This window comes from Triticum aestivum, chromosome 6B (genome assembly GCF_018294505.1).
Source record: "Triticum aestivum cultivar Chinese Spring chromosome 6B, IWGSC CS RefSeq v2.1, whole genome shotgun sequence".
In the NCBI taxonomy this organism is placed as follows: domain Eukaryota; kingdom Viridiplantae; phylum Streptophyta; class Magnoliopsida; order Poales; family Poaceae; genus Triticum; species Triticum aestivum.
In genome coordinates, this window is record NC_057810.1 from 689,807,301 (window position 1) to 689,824,043 (window position 16,743).

At 43.0% G+C, this 16,743-nt stretch overlaps 1 protein-coding gene across 2 annotated transcripts; it reads left to right on the plus strand.

Annotated features, from left to right (window-relative positions):
• Nucleotides 1-9,416: 9,416 nt before the first annotated feature.
• On the plus strand, nucleotides 9,417-12,678 carry LOC123139288 (F-box/FBD/LRR-repeat protein At5g22660). 2 transcript variants are annotated; one of them, XM_044559085.1, is made up of 5 exons: nucleotides 9,417-9,746; nucleotides 9,837-10,737; nucleotides 11,142-11,294; nucleotides 11,385-11,571; nucleotides 12,299-12,678. In XM_044559085.1, the coding sequence occupies exons 2-5, from the start codon at nucleotides 9,859-9,861 to the stop codon at nucleotides 12,322-12,324; spliced, it is 1,245 nt and encodes a 414-aa protein (XP_044415020.1). In that variant the 5' UTR covers nucleotides 9,417-9,746; nucleotides 9,837-9,858; the 3' UTR covers nucleotides 12,325-12,678. The 2 variants fall into 2 exon arrangements, with proteins under 2 accessions (XP_044415020.1, XP_044415021.1); XM_044559086.1 differs by lacking the exon at nucleotides 11,385-11,571.
• Nucleotides 12,679-16,743: the final 4,065 nt, after the last annotated feature.

Genomic DNA, 16,743 nt, shown 5'->3' on the forward strand with positions numbered 1-16,743 from the left:
AATCTTTGATTGTCATCAAAGCATACATTCCAACTCCGAGATGCTTACTCCAGTCCTTAGAAGGATTGCTGGAGCTTTGCATACCTTTTAGCATCCTTAGGATCGACAAAACTTTTCTGATTGTATTGCATACAACCTTTCCTTACGAAAACTAGTAAGGAAACTTGTCTTGACATCCATCTGCCAGATTTCATAAATGCAGCTAATGCTAACATGATTCCGACGGACTTTAAGCATCGCTACGGATGAGAAAAACTCATCGTAGTCAACTCCTTGAACTTGTGAGAAACTTTTCGCCACAAGTCGAGCTTCATGGATGGTGACATTACCATCTGCGTCCGTCTTCTTCTTAAAAGATCCATTTATCTCAATGGATTGCCGATCATCGGGCAAGTCCATCAAAGTCCATGCTTTGTTTTGATATATGGATACTATCTCGGATTTCATGGCTTCTAACCATTTGTCGGAATTCGGGCCCACCATCGCTTCTCCATAGCTCGTAGGTTCATTGTTGTCTAGCAACATGACCTTCAAGATAGGATCACCTTACCACTCCGAAGTAGTACGTGTTCTTGTCGTCCTACGAGGTTTGGTAGTGACTTGATCCGAAGTTTCATGATCAATATCATAAGCTTCCACTTCAATTGGTGTAGGTGCCACAGGAACAATCTTCCTGTGCCCTGCCACACACTAGTTGAAGAGACGGTTCAATAACCTCATCAAGTTTCCACCATCCTCCCACTCAATTCTTTCGAGAGAAACCTTTCCTCGAGAAAGGACCCGATTCAAGAAACAATCCATATTGCTTTCGGATCTGAATTAGGAGGTATACCCAACTGTTTTGGTTTTCCTATGAAGATGCATTTTATCCGCTTTGGGTTCGAGCTTATCAACCTGAAACTTTTTCATATAAGCGTCGCAGCCCCAAACTTTTAAGAAACGACAACTTAGGTTTCTCTAAACCATAATTCATACGGTGTCATCTCATCGGAATTACGTGGTGCCCTATTTAAAGTGAATGTGGTTGTCTCTAATGCCTAACCCATGAACAATAGTGGTAATTCGATAAGAGACATCATGGTACGCACCATATCCAATAGGGTGCAACTATGATGTTCGGACACACCATCACACTATGGTGTTCCAGGCGGTATTAATTGCGAAACAATTTCCACAATGTCTTAATTGTGTGCCAAAACTCGTAACTTAGATATTCATCTCTATGATCATATCATAGACATTTTATCCTCTAATGATCTTCTACTTCACTCTGAAATTATTTGAACCATTCAATAATTCAGACATGTGTTTCATCAAGTAAATATTCTCAACATCTACTCGAATCATCTGTGAAGTAAGAACATAACGATATTCACTGCATGCCTCAGCACTCATTGCACTGCACACATCAAAATGTGTTACTTCCAACAAGTTGCTATCTTGTTCCATCTTACTGAAACCGAGGCTTTTCACTCATCTTGCCCATGTGGTATGATTTGCATATCTCAAGTGATTCAAAATCAAGTGAGTTCAAACGGTCCATTTGCATGGAGTTTCTTCATGCATATATACCAATAGACATGGTTCGCATGTCTCAAACTTTTCAAAAACGAGTGAGTCCAAAGATCCATCAACATGGAGCTTCTTCATGCGTTTTATACCAATATGACTTACACAGCAGTGCCACAAGTAGGTGGTACTATCATTACTATCTTTTGGCATGAACATGTGTATCACTACGATCGAGATTCAATAAACCATTCATTTCAGGTGTAAGACCATTGAAGGTATTATTCAAATAAACAGAGTAACCATTATTCTCCTTAAATGAATAACCGTATTTCGATAGACATAATCCAATCATGTCTATGCTCAACGCAAACACCAATCTCGATGGTAGAGGGAGCGTACGATATTTGATCAACCTTGGAAATATTTCCAACACATATCGTCATCTCACCTTTAGCTAGTCTCCGTTTATTCCATAGCTTTTATTTCGAGTTACTAACACTTAGCAACTGAACCGGTATCTAATACCCTGGTGCTACTAGGAGTACTAGTAAAGTACACATTAACATAATGTATATCCAATATACTTCTATCGACCTTGCCAGCCTTCTCATCTACCAAGTATCTAGGGTAATCTTGCTCCAGTGGTTGTTCCCCTTATTACAGAAGCACTTAGTCTCGGGTTTGGGTTCAACCTCGGGTTTCTTCACTGGTGCAGCAGCTGATTTGCCGTTTCATGAAGTATCCCTTCTTGCCCTTGCCCTTCTTGAAACTAGTGGTTTCACCAACCATCAACAATTGATGCTCCTTCTTGATTTCTACTTTCGCGATGTCAAACAACGCGAATACCTCAAGGATCATCATCTCTATCCTTGATATGTTATAGTTCATCACGAAGCTCTAGCAGCTTGGTCGTAATGACTTCGGAGAAACTATCACTATTTCATCTGGAAGATCAACTCCCACTTGATTCAAGTGATTGTTGTACTCAGACAATCTGAGCACAAGCTCAACGATTGAGCTTTTCTCCCTTAGTTTGCAGGCTAAGAAAATCGTCGGAGGTCTCATACCTCTTGACGTGGGCACGAGCCTGAAATCTTAATTTCAGCCCTCGAAACATCTCATATGTTCCGCGACATTTCGAAAACGTCTTTGGTGCCTATACTCTAAACCATTTAACTGAACTATCACGTAGTTATCAAAACGTGTATGTTCGATGTTCGAAACATCCACAAACGACGTTTGGGGTTCAGCACATTGAGCGGTGCATTAAGGACATGAGCTTTCTACTGATCGCATAATTGCTACTATCAACTTTCAACTATATTTTCTCTAGGAACATATCTAAACAGTAGAACTATAGCGTGAGCTACGACATAATTTGCAAAAGGTCTTTTGACTATGTTCAGGATAATTAAGTTCATCTTATGAACTCCCACTCAGATAGACATCCCTCTAGTCATCTAAGTGATTACATGATCCGAGTCAAACTAGGCCGTGTCCGATCATCACGTGAGACGGACTAGTCATCATCGGTGAACATCTTCATGTTGATCGTATCTACTATACGACTCATGCTCGACCTTTCGGTCTCTGTGTTCCGAGGTCATGTCTGTACATGCTAGGCTCGTCAAGTTAACCCTAAGTGTTTTCGCTGTGTAAAACTGTCTTACACCCGTTGTATGTGAACGTAAGAATCTATCACACCCGATCATCACGTGGTGCTTCGAAACGACGAACTGTAGCAACGGTGCACAGTTAGGGGAGAACACTTCTTGAAATTTTAATGAGGGATCATCTTATTTACTACCGTCGTTCTAAGCAAACAAGATGCATAAACATGATAAACATCACATGCAATCAAATAGAGTAGTGACATGATATGGCCAATATCATATAGCTCCTTTGATCTTCATCTTCGGGGCTCCATGATCATCTTGTCACCGGCATGACACCATGATCTCCATCATCATGATCTCCATCATCGTGTCTTCATGAAGTTGTCACGCCAACGACTACTTCTACTTCTATGACTAACGCGTTTAGCAATAAAGTAAAGTAGTTTACATGGCGTTCTTCAATGACACGCAGGTCATACAAAAAATAAAGACAACTCCTATGGCTCCTGCCGGTTGTCATACTCATCGACATGCAAGTCGTGAATCCTATTACAAGAACATGATCAATCTCATACATCACATATATCATTCATCACATCCTTTGGCCATATCACATCACATAGCATACCCTGCAAAAACAAGTTAGACGTCCTCTAATTGTTGTTGCATGTTTTACGTGGCTGCTATGGGTTTCTAGCAAGAACGTTTCTTACCTACGCATGAACCACAACGTGATATGCCAATTGCTATTTACCCTTCACAAGGACCCTTTTCATCGAATCCGATCCGACTAAAGTGGGAGAGACAGACACCCGCCAGCCACCTTATGCAACTAGTGCATGTTTGTCGGTGGAACCGGTCTCACGTAAGCGTACGTGTAAGGTTGGTCCGGGCCGCTTCATCCCACGATGCCGCCGAATCAAGATAAGACTAGTAACGGCAAGCATATTGAACAAAATCAACGCCCACAACTACTTTGTGTTCTACTCGTGCATAGAATCTACGCAATAGACCTAGCTCATGATGCCACTGTTGGGGAACGTAGCAGAAATTCAAAAATTTTCCTACGAATCACCAAGATCTATCTATGGAGAGACCAGCAACGAGTAGAAGGGGAGTGCATCTACATACCCTTGTAGATCGCTAAGAGGAAGCGTTCAAGTGAACGGGGTTGATGGAGTCGTACTCGTCGTGATTCAGATCACCGATGATCCTAGTGCCGAACGGACGGCACCTCCGTGTTCAACACACGTACAGCTCGACGATGTCTCCCACGCCTTGATCCAGCAAGGAGAGAGGGAGAGGTTGAGGAAGACTCCATCCAGCAGCAGCACAACGGCGTGGTGGTGATGGAGGAGCGTGGCAATCCTGCAGGGCTTCGCCGAGCACCTACGGGAGAGGAGATGTGTCACGGGAGGGAGAGGGAGGCAACCAAAGGCCTTAGGTCTGATTGCTCCTCCTTTTCCCCACTATATATAGGGCCAAGGGAGAGGGGAAGGGCGCAGCCTTGCCCCCTCCTCCAAGGAAGGGGTGCGGCTAAGGATGGGGAGGAGTCCATCCTCCCCAAGGCACCTCGGAGGTGCCTTCCCCTTTTAGGACTCTCCCCTTTTTCTCTTCTCTTGGCGCATGGGCCTCTTGTGGCTGGTGTCCTTGGCCCATGTAGGCCAAGGCGCACCCCCTACAGCCCATGTGGCCCCCCGGGGCAGGTGGCCCCACCCGGTGGGCCCCCGGGACCCTTCCGGTGGTCCCGGTACAATACCGATGACCCCGAAAGTTGTCCCGATGGCCGAAACAGGACTTCCTATATATAAATCTTTACCTCCGGACCATTCCGGAACTCCTCGTGACGTCCGGGATCTCATCCGGGACTCCGAACAACATTCGGTAACCACATACAAGCTTCCTTTATAACCCTAGCGTCATCGAACCTTAAGTGTGTAGACCCTACGGGTTCGGGAGACATGCAGACATGACCGAGACGTTCTCCGGTCAATAACCAACAGCGGGATCTGGATACCCATGTTGGCTCCCACATGTTCCACGATGATCTCATCGGATGAACCACGATGTCAAGGACTCAATCGATCCCGTATACAATTCCTTTTGTCTAGCGGTATTTTACTTGCCCGAGATTCGATCGTCGGTATACCGATACCTTGTTCAATCTCGTTACCGGCAAGTCACTTTACTCGTTCCGTAACACATCATCCCGTGATCAACTCCTTGGTCACATTGCGCATATGATGATGTCCTACCGAGTGGGCCCAGAGATACCTCTCCGCTTACACGGAGTGACAAATCCCAGTCTCGATCCGCATAAAACAATAGATACTTTCGGAGATACCTGTAGTGCACCTTTATAGTCACCCAGTTACGTTGTGACGTTTGATACACCCAAAGCACTCCTACGGTATCCAGGAGTTACACGATCTCATGGTCAAAGGAAGAGATACTTGACATTGGCAAAGCTCTAGCAAACGAACTACACGATCTTTGTGCTAGTCTTAGGATTGGGTCTTGTCCATCACATCATTCTCCTAATGATGTGATCCCGTTATCAACGACATCCAATGTCCATAGCCAGGAAACCATGACTATCTGTTGATCACAACGAGCTAGTCAACTAGAGGCTCACTAGGGACATATTGTGGTCTATATATTCACACGTGTATTACGATTTCCGGATAATACAGTTATAGCATGAATAAAAGACAATTATCATGAACAAGGAAATATAATAATAATACTTTTATTATTGCCTCTAGGGCATATTTCCAACAGCCATGACACGAGGGAAAAAGAATTTGCTGCAGTGCATGAAATAAATTGCCCAAAAAAGACCAAAAACAGACCAAAAGGAATTTCTCAACATTGCAAAAACAGAACAAGAATAATTTGCCATGATATATAAAATACAATTCACATGCTCCACTGAACCTCCCCTCTACAACGTTCGATCCAGGCAAAAACATATTGCAAAAAATACTATGAAATCCTTTTAAACAGAACACAAAAAATCCATGGAGAAAATACTATGGCAACCACGCAATAAATAACATGGTGTGATGCCTTAAAAAGTTTATGGTAATTATAAACTTATGTCAAACATATAGTTTTATTTTTCCATATTTCATATATCAAATTTCATGAAATTGCCATGTCAAATAATAAAAATAAATTTGACATGTCATAGAGAAAACAAAAATCCATACAATTTGCCATGTGGCTAGTCCATTCATTTTCACAAAAAATGCCATGGCAACCTTACTATTATATGCATGGCAAATTTTCATTACCAATGCCGATTTTACTTTTCATTTGACATGGCAAATTTACACTACGGGGTGACATGGAAAATTTGCAATGGAAAAATTAAAAGGTAAAGATTACCATTGTGGTAAATATAAATTTGCCATGTAAGTAAAAGTAAAATTGCCATGGAAATTAAGATAAATTTTCCATGGCAAATTTGAAAGGAAAAAATTTGCCATGGCAAAAATAAAAAGATAAAAAATGTCGATGTTGTAATTGAAAATTTTCCATGTATGGAAAAGTAAATTTGCCATGGAAATTAAGTTAAAAAATGTCCAAGGCAAATTTGAAAATGTAAAATTGCCATGGCAAAAAAAGGAAAGGTAAAAATGTCATTGTTGTAAATGTAAATTTGCCATGTGTGTAAAAGTAAATTTGCCATGGCAATTAAGTTAAATTTAGCACCGCCATGAAAAGTAAATTTACCATGATACAAGTCAAATATTGCCATGTTTTAAAAAGCGGTAAAGTGTTAGGAAGATCAAATTTGTCATGGAAAAAAATTAAGAAACCGTGGCAACATTCTTGGAAAATAGATATGGCGTAGACAATGCAAAAAGTTTTGTCATGGAAAAATTCTTGTATATAAAGATTGAGAGGGATATTGCAATGAAAAAATTGCATCTTAAGTTTCAAATGATATCGTATTAAAAACTGGACGTCGATAACGCGTTGACGCTTGCGCTGGGGAGGGGTCGCCCCGAACGAATCGTTCGCATTGGACAGGGGGAATGACCGAACGATTTCGTTCGGCCCAGGAGCTCTCTCAGCCCGAACACTTCCAGAAACTCATCACTTATCACGAATGCAACAAAAAGCCAGTGTAGGCCTGTTGGATGAGTCACATAAGAAAAACAGGCCCATTTAGATACTGAAACACGAAAAAAACCCCCAGAAAAACTCTCTAAGAAAAGTTACCATGTTTTGGCACATACTAAAGTTTGCCATGGCAAGTTGGCAAGTTCCCATGTTTTTGAAGATTTTAAAATGCCATGGTATATTATTCATATTTTTGAACATCTAGAAAAAGGTTGCCATGTTTTTTAACATCGTAAGTTGCCATGGCAAAGTTTGCCATGTTTTTGAACAACTATAACTTTGCCATGGCAAGTTACATGTTTTTCAACATGTTAATTAAATAAGTTTGCCATGGCATAAAATGGAGTTAAATTTGCCATGGCAAAAAGGGAGTAAAAATTTGCCGTGGCAAAAATAGTTTAATTTTTTGCCATGGCAAAAAAGTGGTACTTTTTGCCATGGAAATTAATTAAAAATTGACATGGCTACACAAGTATATTTAAGATGCTACATAGTAAAATTTGCCATATTGTATAAATTTAAATTTGCCATAATATTTCAATAAAATTGACATGCTCTCTAGAATAAATTTGCAATGGCAACTTAAACTAAAAATTGCCATGGTGACTTAACCAAAAAATTTCCATGTGAAAATAAACATATTTTTGACATTGACAAAAATGGAGCTAAACTTGGCATGCCAAAAATGGAGTAAAAATTTGCCATGGCGAAAAATGGGTTGATTTTTGCCATGGCAAAAGGGGAGTACTTTTGTCATGGAAATAAATTGAAAAATGCCATGGCTATACAAATATATGTATTGTGCTACATAGTTAAAATTGCCATGTTCTGAAAAATGTAAATTTGCCATCATATTTAAAACAAAAACTTGCGATGCTCTTTACAATAAATTTGTCACGGTATCTTAAACTAAAAATTGCCATGGCAACTTAAAATAAAATTTGTCGTGTGAATAAAAGTATTTTTGATAAACTTGTGAATTTCTGAAATTTGCCATATGAGTTTTCTAATAATTACCACAACATTTTAGTAAAAAAATGCCATGTTTTTGTAGCGTTTATCTCTTACTTATGTCGTGGAACAAACAAACTAACAAGTTCAGAAGTTTGCACGGAAAAAATGATGTATCTAACAAAAAGACGGAGACGCACATGCCACAAACACAACTAGTTTGGTCAGTTTTGTTTGCTGCTAAAAGAAGGAACATATTCTGATTGCAAATTATGACAACATGGCAACTAGTTTCAGCCAGAAAATGTAGTATCAAGGCGAGTAGGGAGTACTGATGCATCACGGAAAACATTAAGAGGGAAAAAATGTTAGAGGGTGAGAATTAGGGGGTAGTGATAAATTGTATCTGGCTGACGCCGATGACACTGCTAAAAATCGGTGTCCCTGCAGAGCGAGGTAGGCATAGTCGATGGCGAGCCCAGCCCTCTCCCTGGCGTGCACCACCCCGCATCCCTACCTTGCCAGCAAGCTCGCGGCCATTTCAAGCTCGATGCGCTGCGACTCGAGCAAGCGGGAGGGGGAGGGGGCATCCCGTCCCCGACGCGACCGACAACGCGCTCGCCGCCGCCTGTGTCGGCTCTCACCGGACAAGCAACAACCTCTCCTCCTGCGCGCGCTTCTCCTGAATCGAGGTGCGCCTCCGCACCCTGTCGTCGGCGCCGGCGCCTCCTCACTGCGGCCCTCTTTTCCCCGGCCATGATGCGGCCCTGGCCACCACGACCACTCCTGCTGCTCACAAATGGCTGCGCCCCCACCACCACCTCCCCGCGGTACCGACGCGCCACCACCTGCCAACCAGAGTTGACCAGGCGGAGTCCCGGCGACGTGGCCGCCGATGTTGCGGTGCGGCAGCAAACGCGCGCGGTGGCGAGGATAGGATAGGGCGGCGCCGGCGAGCTTGGGACGGCGGTGCTGTGGTGGGGAGCAGATGGGAGACGGCGGGATGGGGAATGGAGAGCAACGGGAGAGAGAAGGGGATGAGTGGTGCGAATATCTAGTTTGTTCGGGACGACTTCTGTTTTCTCCGAACGATATCGATTGCTGACGTGGCTCTGGTCCCCTGCTTTAAGATGCGTAATCAAATCGAGCGGTGAAAAGGACGTTCGGACCGAACAACAAAACGCAGCCCGTTCGGGAGTTATCGATTCCGAAAAAGAGAGGAGAAAATATCAACCTTCCGTCAGCGCAACTCGGCTGCCATTTCCAGTATCCACCCGCGCCGGCGCCGCGCTCCTCCCCGTCTTTGAAGAACACCTGCTCTCCCGCTCGAACTGCTCGTCTACTGGCGCCGCCGCCCTCTCGCTCCCGGACACGACGACCTCCGGCGGCACCGGAAGAATACGGAAGACTCCGAGGGGAGTGGACGCCAGGGGCAGGGCCTGGCTGCGGGAGCCGGGAGACTACGGCCGGCCGCCGGTGCTGACTTGCGCCGGAGATCAGTGCGCGCCTGCTCCTGGATTCCAGGTTCGAGCTCAGGTGAGGCTGCCTATTGGATTCCCCGATTTGGGATGCCACATTCCCCTCTTTTATTTTTCTGCTAATTCCTTCTTTCTTCCGCTCCCGCAGGGCACGTCACCTGTTCGACGGAATGCTCAACAAGACCGCGGCGAGCGGCAAGGGTCAATTCGGTGACCTCACCGACGACCTCCTCCGGCACGTGCTGTCCTTTCTGCCTGCGGCTGATGCTCTGCAGACTTGCGTGCTCGACACCCGGTGGCGCGACCTCTGGAGGCGCACCACCGACCTCCTCCTAGTCTTTGATGAGACCAGTTTCCCGAGCTCCGGGCGTTTCAAACAGCTGGTGAAACTCTTCATCCACCTCCGGGGAAACTCACCTCTCGACAAGTGCAAGATCGTTGCCTGTGTTGATGATGAGGAGGGGTGCACATACACAAACACCATGCTGTTGATCAAGTACGCTCTAAAGTGCCAAGTTAAGGAGCTCCTACTCAGTGTTGCTGTTGAAGATGATGACACTGTGTACGACCCAATAATACTTGATGCGCCTCTCATCTCCCAGCACTTGAAGCTCTTACACCTCGAACAGGTTAACCTGAAATTCTCCGCTCTGAATTTCTCGCGCTGCCCGGTATTAGAGGATCTAAAGATGCAACGTTGCGGCATTGATGGACGCAGGATATCTTCCAAATCACTAAAGCGTTTGTGCATTTCCGACTTCTGTTACTTCCCTGAGGATTTCCACGTTCGGATATTTGCCCCGGGTCTTATCTCTTTGCAACTTGATGGTTTTAATGGCTTGACCCCTTCCCTTGAATACATGCCATTTCTAGAAATAGCTTATGTTGGGCTTCGCGATGAATGCTATGATTTCTGTCGTAGTAACCGGCAGGATTGTGAGTTTGATGACTGTGGCTGTCATGCTTATCCCGTTGGCGAAGGTGTGCTTCTCCATGGTTTGTCCAATGCTGTGAATTTGGAGTTGATTGCTGATCATGGATCTGAAAGGGTACGCTTGCACTTGCTGCCTTTTCACTCTTATTGCTATTGGCACCCATAGTTCTTTTGTAGTATCACATCCATTGCTAGACCTGCAAATACTTATTCTCATTACCACAGTTTGCTATTTTTTATCTTCACAAATTTCAGATCAACAATTTAATAACACAGAAGCATAATTGGGTAAATGTAATATTTTCAAAGCTTGAGGTGCAGTTTTGCCTTTACTTACTTACGTCTGAAACTAAAGTATCTATCCAAACTTTCAACTTAAATTAGTATTTCATTTCTTGAGTATCATGGTTCCTTTTTGTTCTTTTGCTATGACAGTTTGAAATTAAGATTCTACTACCCTAAATGATTTTGTCTTGTGGAGTCTCAGAGTTCCATTTTGTTCGCTTGCTATTTGTCCAGTTTATCTACACATGGGATTTAAAATGCTGCCCCATATTCGACAAACTGAAGACTCTATTACTCAGTGAGTGGTTTACAACTGTTGACTTGGTGTGCATTCTCCAACACTCTCCAATTCTTGAGATGCTCACTCTTCAGCTGGATAACACTAAGGTATCTCCTATATATATAAAGACATTGTTGCATTATTAAAGGAATTATGACATATATTCTGTCAATCTTACTAAATGTTTTGTATCATAGAAACTCGTTAGAGCAACAGGAGCCCAAGAAATGATCGACCAATCATTTGTGTGCTTGCACCTTAAGGTTGTCAACATTGAATGTAGAAAGGTTGACGAGGGAGTTCGCAAAATTTTGACGATCTTGAGTACATGTGGCATACCTCGTGAGCAAATTGGCATCAAGGAGCAATTACGTTACTCAGACCGTAATTAACCTTTGTCACTCTTCATGCTTTGTTTGTGCGATCTTCCTACTTGTCCTATCATGTCTGTTGTGACACCCTTCTGAATTCTATTTATATCAGTATCCTTTATTGTATTGTTTGCTGGTGTAGTTCAGAATGGCCGTTAAGTTTCACCAAAATTAATTGCTCTGTTATTAGTTATTACTGGTTACAACAGAATAGTTACCACACATTGCTGTTGTGCCTATAAATCTGTGTGCCTGTAAATCTGTTCCATCCATGATAAATCATTTGGTTTTGATACTGTGATTTTTTACCATTTAACTACTGATGGAAATAGCAGTTCTTCTGGTCTTGAAATTTATCTTTATCTTTGCTGTCCAGTTGGTATAGTCAATTTTACTAAGAATCTTCAACTGATGGGGGGTAGTATAGTTCCTCATTGTTTTCACTTTTGTTCCTAGATAGTTGTTAGTTTGATGAGTAGAAATTGATGCCAAATTGCATGCATACCACAGTACCACACTACCTCTGAAGTTTCACAGTACCACAGTACCACACTACCTCTGAGTCTTGAGGCGCCTGAATGGTCATATTTATATATTTGCTCTCACAAAGCTAGACTGCCAAGCAAACAAACAAATTTGGTCAGTCCACTTTGAGGGGACAAAAATCTGTTCAATGTCACCTGATAGTTGAGATCTTGGAAGTAGGAACTAAACTTATTTCATTGTCATGTTGTGTGTAGGTTTCAGTTTCCAGAAGCCTCTGTAGCCGCTGCTTCCATCTACTGTGGCACTAGCTAGCTGCAGTTTCCACCAGTGACCGCAACTGAGAGCCGATATGCAATGCGTGCTCGCGTGTGATGTTGGTCTAAAGCCTTCTGTGGTTCTCTGAATAAGAATGTGATGGTGGTCCTGTTGGCTGTTATCGCCACATTTAGTTTCTAGATTTCTATCTTTTGGTGATGTGCTAGAAAATGTTTTCTGACTGTGTGGTGCAACTCAGCAAAATGGTTTGCAGTTCGATGAAGTCGTAATGGTTGGTCAAAATAATGGAAATCGGGTCCGTGCGCCCCCCTTTGACTGCATGAGTTTATTTTCCCCAGAGTATTGCTTTATTTCTTTATAGATCATCTCTCGCTCTATTTAGTTTTGCTAGAAATGTTTTAGACACGGGACTATCTTTTGGATGAGATGTTGAAATTAGCTGCACACAGTGAACGCCGGAGCCAACGGCGTCATGTCAGGATAGACCACACGGTCGTGGTTCTTAGATGATAACACCTCGCTCGTCGGACTTGTCTTGCTGAAGGTTGCTCTGGCCGATAAGTGCCTTACCGTTGAAGATCTTGCGGAAATAGCACCGATGATCGTTTGGATTTTGTTTCTTGAACCACGATCTTGTGGATTTGGGGAGAAAGAGAAAAGTGGAACATAGTCTTTGTAGAAAAAGGCTGCTTTGAAATCAGTGGGGACACACGTCATGTGCTTAGTGGGTCTAGAGGACAAAGCCCTTATCTGATACGATTTTTTTTCCGATCACGACAATTATTAGCGGATTATAGTACGATTGCGAGAGATGATCTCGGCAATAATGGCACATGGGGAATTGAGGGATGGCGCCGACTCGTATGCTCTTCCCTTGTGGTTTAAATACGGGAGGAATGGTAGGAGGCGTCTTCCTCTCCTTATTTATTCATGCTGCCATTGGCGGACGGAGCTTGCTGCTCAGGTTCCTTTTTCTCTAGACCTTGATCGACTTTGCGGTTCCCTCCTTTCTCATGTGTCTACTGATTATTTAGCCCGCTCCCTCAACACCCATCACCTGTTCGATGGAAAGTTTGTGATGGCTGCAAAGGGTAGCAAGGACCGCCTCGGTGACCTCACCGACGACCTCCTCCGTCATGTGTTGTCCCTTCTTCCGCCAGAAGATGCCCTCAAGACTTGTGTGCTAGACACCAGGTGGCGCGAACTATGGAGGCGCACCACCAGCATGCACTTTGATGCTACCCATTGTGAGCGATGCGAACAGTTGGTGAAGTTGTTCATCCAACTCCGTGGAAACTCACCTCTCCCCAAGTGCGAGATCAGTACCTCCTCTGATGATCATCCGCATCATGCCGACTTTATATACACCAACACAGAGCTGTTGATCGATTACGCTCTAGAGTGCCAAGTTAAGGAGCTCCTGCTCAAAGCTGATCACATTGATGATGGCGCAATAATACTAGATATGCCTCTCATCTCCCGTCACTTGAAGATCTTACACCTTGAAGATGTTACATGCTCTGCTCTGAATTTCTCTGGTTGCCAAGTATTAGAGGAACTTAAGATGGAACATTGCGAGATTTATGCACATAAGATATCATCCAAATCACTAAAGCGTCTCTGCATCACAGAACAATGTAGTGTCCCTCAGGAATTCCACATTCAGATTTTTGCCCCTGATCTTATCTCATTGCAAATTAGCAATTTTCATGGTGCGACCCCTTTCCTTGGGGATATGCCATTTCTAGTAACAGCCTATATTGGTCTTTGTGATGGATGTCATGATTCCTGTGAGAAGAACCTGAGGGGTTGTGATTTTGATGAGTGTGGTTGTCATGCTTATCCTGCTGAGGGGGGTGTGCTTCTCAATGGGTTGTCCAATGCTGTCCATTTGGAGTTGATAGCTTATCCTATGATGGTACGCTTGCACTTACTACCTTTTTTACCCTTAGTGTTATTTGCCACCAACCGTTTCTCTTGTAATATCCACTGTTGCCCCGGCGTAGTCACGTAAAAGCAACTTGCTTTTCTTCATTACCACTGTTTGGTAATTTTATCTGTACAAATGGTTCTCATATTAACGATCTAATAACATATAATCTTAATCAATAATGTGTGGTATTTCTTGTGCTTGAGGTGTAATTTTCTCTTTTCTTCATTACACTTTCGAAATTAATAATATCAACCTGAAGTTCCTACTAACTTAAGTTATTTTATCTTTGAGTTTTGACTTCTCTTTTTGCTCACTTGTAATTTTTTCAGTTTATCTACCAATGGGATTTAGAATGTTGCCCCCTATTTGGCACATTAAAGACCCTGCTCCTCAATGAGTGGTTCACGACTATTGATCTAGTCTGCATTCTTCGATGCTCTCCACTTCTTGAGAGGCTCACTCTTCAGCTTTGTGACACTAAGGTATATCATGTACATATAACAATGTTGTTGTGTTATTAAAGGAAATATCATGTGTGTTCAACTGATCTTACTAAATATTCTCTATATCTCACAGAACCTCGTAGGAGCAACAACATCCCCAGAAACAATTGACCAATCATTTGTCTGCTCCCACCTGGAGGTTGTGAAGATTGAATGTAGAAAGGTTGATGTGGGAATTCGCAAAATTTTGAATATCTTGAGTACATTTGGCGTAGATGATAAGAAAATCAACATCAAGGAAAAATGTTCTCACTCATATCGTAAGTTACCTTTGTCATGCCTCATCCTTCGTATAATTTTGCAATTTTCCTTCTTGCACGAAAATGTTTGCTGCACTTACACATTAACAAGAGTACATTTAGTACCCATTTATATTCAGCATCCATTATGAAACCCTTTACAACCTGTTTATGTTGTACTTACTGCATGCTGGTGGAGTTGAGAATTGCTGCTAAGTTCTAGTGGTGGCAAATACAATGGTAACCACATGCTGCCATTCGTTCCTATAAATGATCGGTGTCATCCATGCAGAATTATTTGGGCTTGGTTCTCTTCTTATTTTTTTACTGTTCATTACTAATGAAGACAGGAAAAGCTCCCTTTTTGGAATTAACTTTATTTGTGCTCCCATTTGGTAGTTTACGCTTGGCATCTATTCAGAATTGAGAACTGCCTTTGCCTCCCTGTTTTCAGTTTTACTATTACTCCCTGCCTGTTGTCAGTCTGAAGTCCCTCTTTAGTCACATGAGGCATCTGAATGGTCGGTCATATGTGTCTTGCTCTCACAAGAGTAACTCTATGTCAACAAAAAAAAGGTCAAGCCCACTTTTTGTTTGAAATAAAAGAAATTTGGTCAAGCTGCATGATATTCTCCTATCTATCTATAAAACTTGAGGCCATCTTCATGCCAAACTTGTTGTTTATTGTCATGTTTTTTTTGCAGGTTTCAGTTTCGAGAAGTATGGGGTGCTTCTATCACTGGTGGCCCCTGAGATGTGTGCTCCGCCATGATGTTTGTCTACAGCCTTATGTGTTTCTCTAAATAAGGTTGTAACCGTGGTTCTGTCTTGGCCGTTACTGCTATGTTTAGTTTCTTGCCTTGCATATTTCGGTCCTATATGCTGGAACTTTGCTTTGCTGGTTGTTTGGTGTGATTTAGCAATACGGTTTTCGGCTTGTTGACCTCGTAATGTCATGGTTGGTCAGAACATTGCTATGTTTCCATTATCAGTAATCTAAATAGGGCTGTTGTGCCCTGTTTGAATCCATGGGGTCTTTCTGGAGGAGTTGTACTTCAATTATCTTAGCAGAAACTGCCTAAGTGTTTGGCTTTTTTAGAACCATTTGGCTTCTTTTCTGGATGAGATGTTGGACCTGGACATGGTTTATGGAGCCAAGCCGTCAACGGCTCAACGCCTAGCTTTTGTGCAGTGCTAGTAAGATACCCGGCCTGGATAATGGCAGTACCGATAACAACTGACTTATTTTTGCTGCTTCTTCCAAAAGGAAGGTTAAACCTCCCGGCCACATCATACTTTGATAACAAGAAATTTTTATGTGGCAGTTTCAATCTAGAGGAGAAAGAATTACATCTGAAATCATGCCTGCCTAGTTCCTTGGTTGAACTTAAGGGCGTGCACAACTAGCACTAGTAGAAAAGGGGGCATTTGTCCCGGTTCGTAAGGGCCTTTAGTCCCGGTTCATGAACCGGGACTAATGGGTCGTTACTAATACCTCCCCCCTTTAGTCCCGGTTCTCTAACATGAACCGAGACAGATGGTCCTCCACGTGGCCGGTGCGCCGAGCCCAGGCAGGGGGGCCTTTGGTCCCGGTTGGTGGCATCAACCGGGACCAAAAGGCGATGTTTTTCTTTTTTTAAAGAAAAAGTGGCTGATTTAGGGGTTTTGGGGGTTATTTTTAGGTTGTTATTAGCTAGCTAATAGAGAGAAGTGTCCTCTCTTATATCTTCGTCCTTGGTTTACCAACG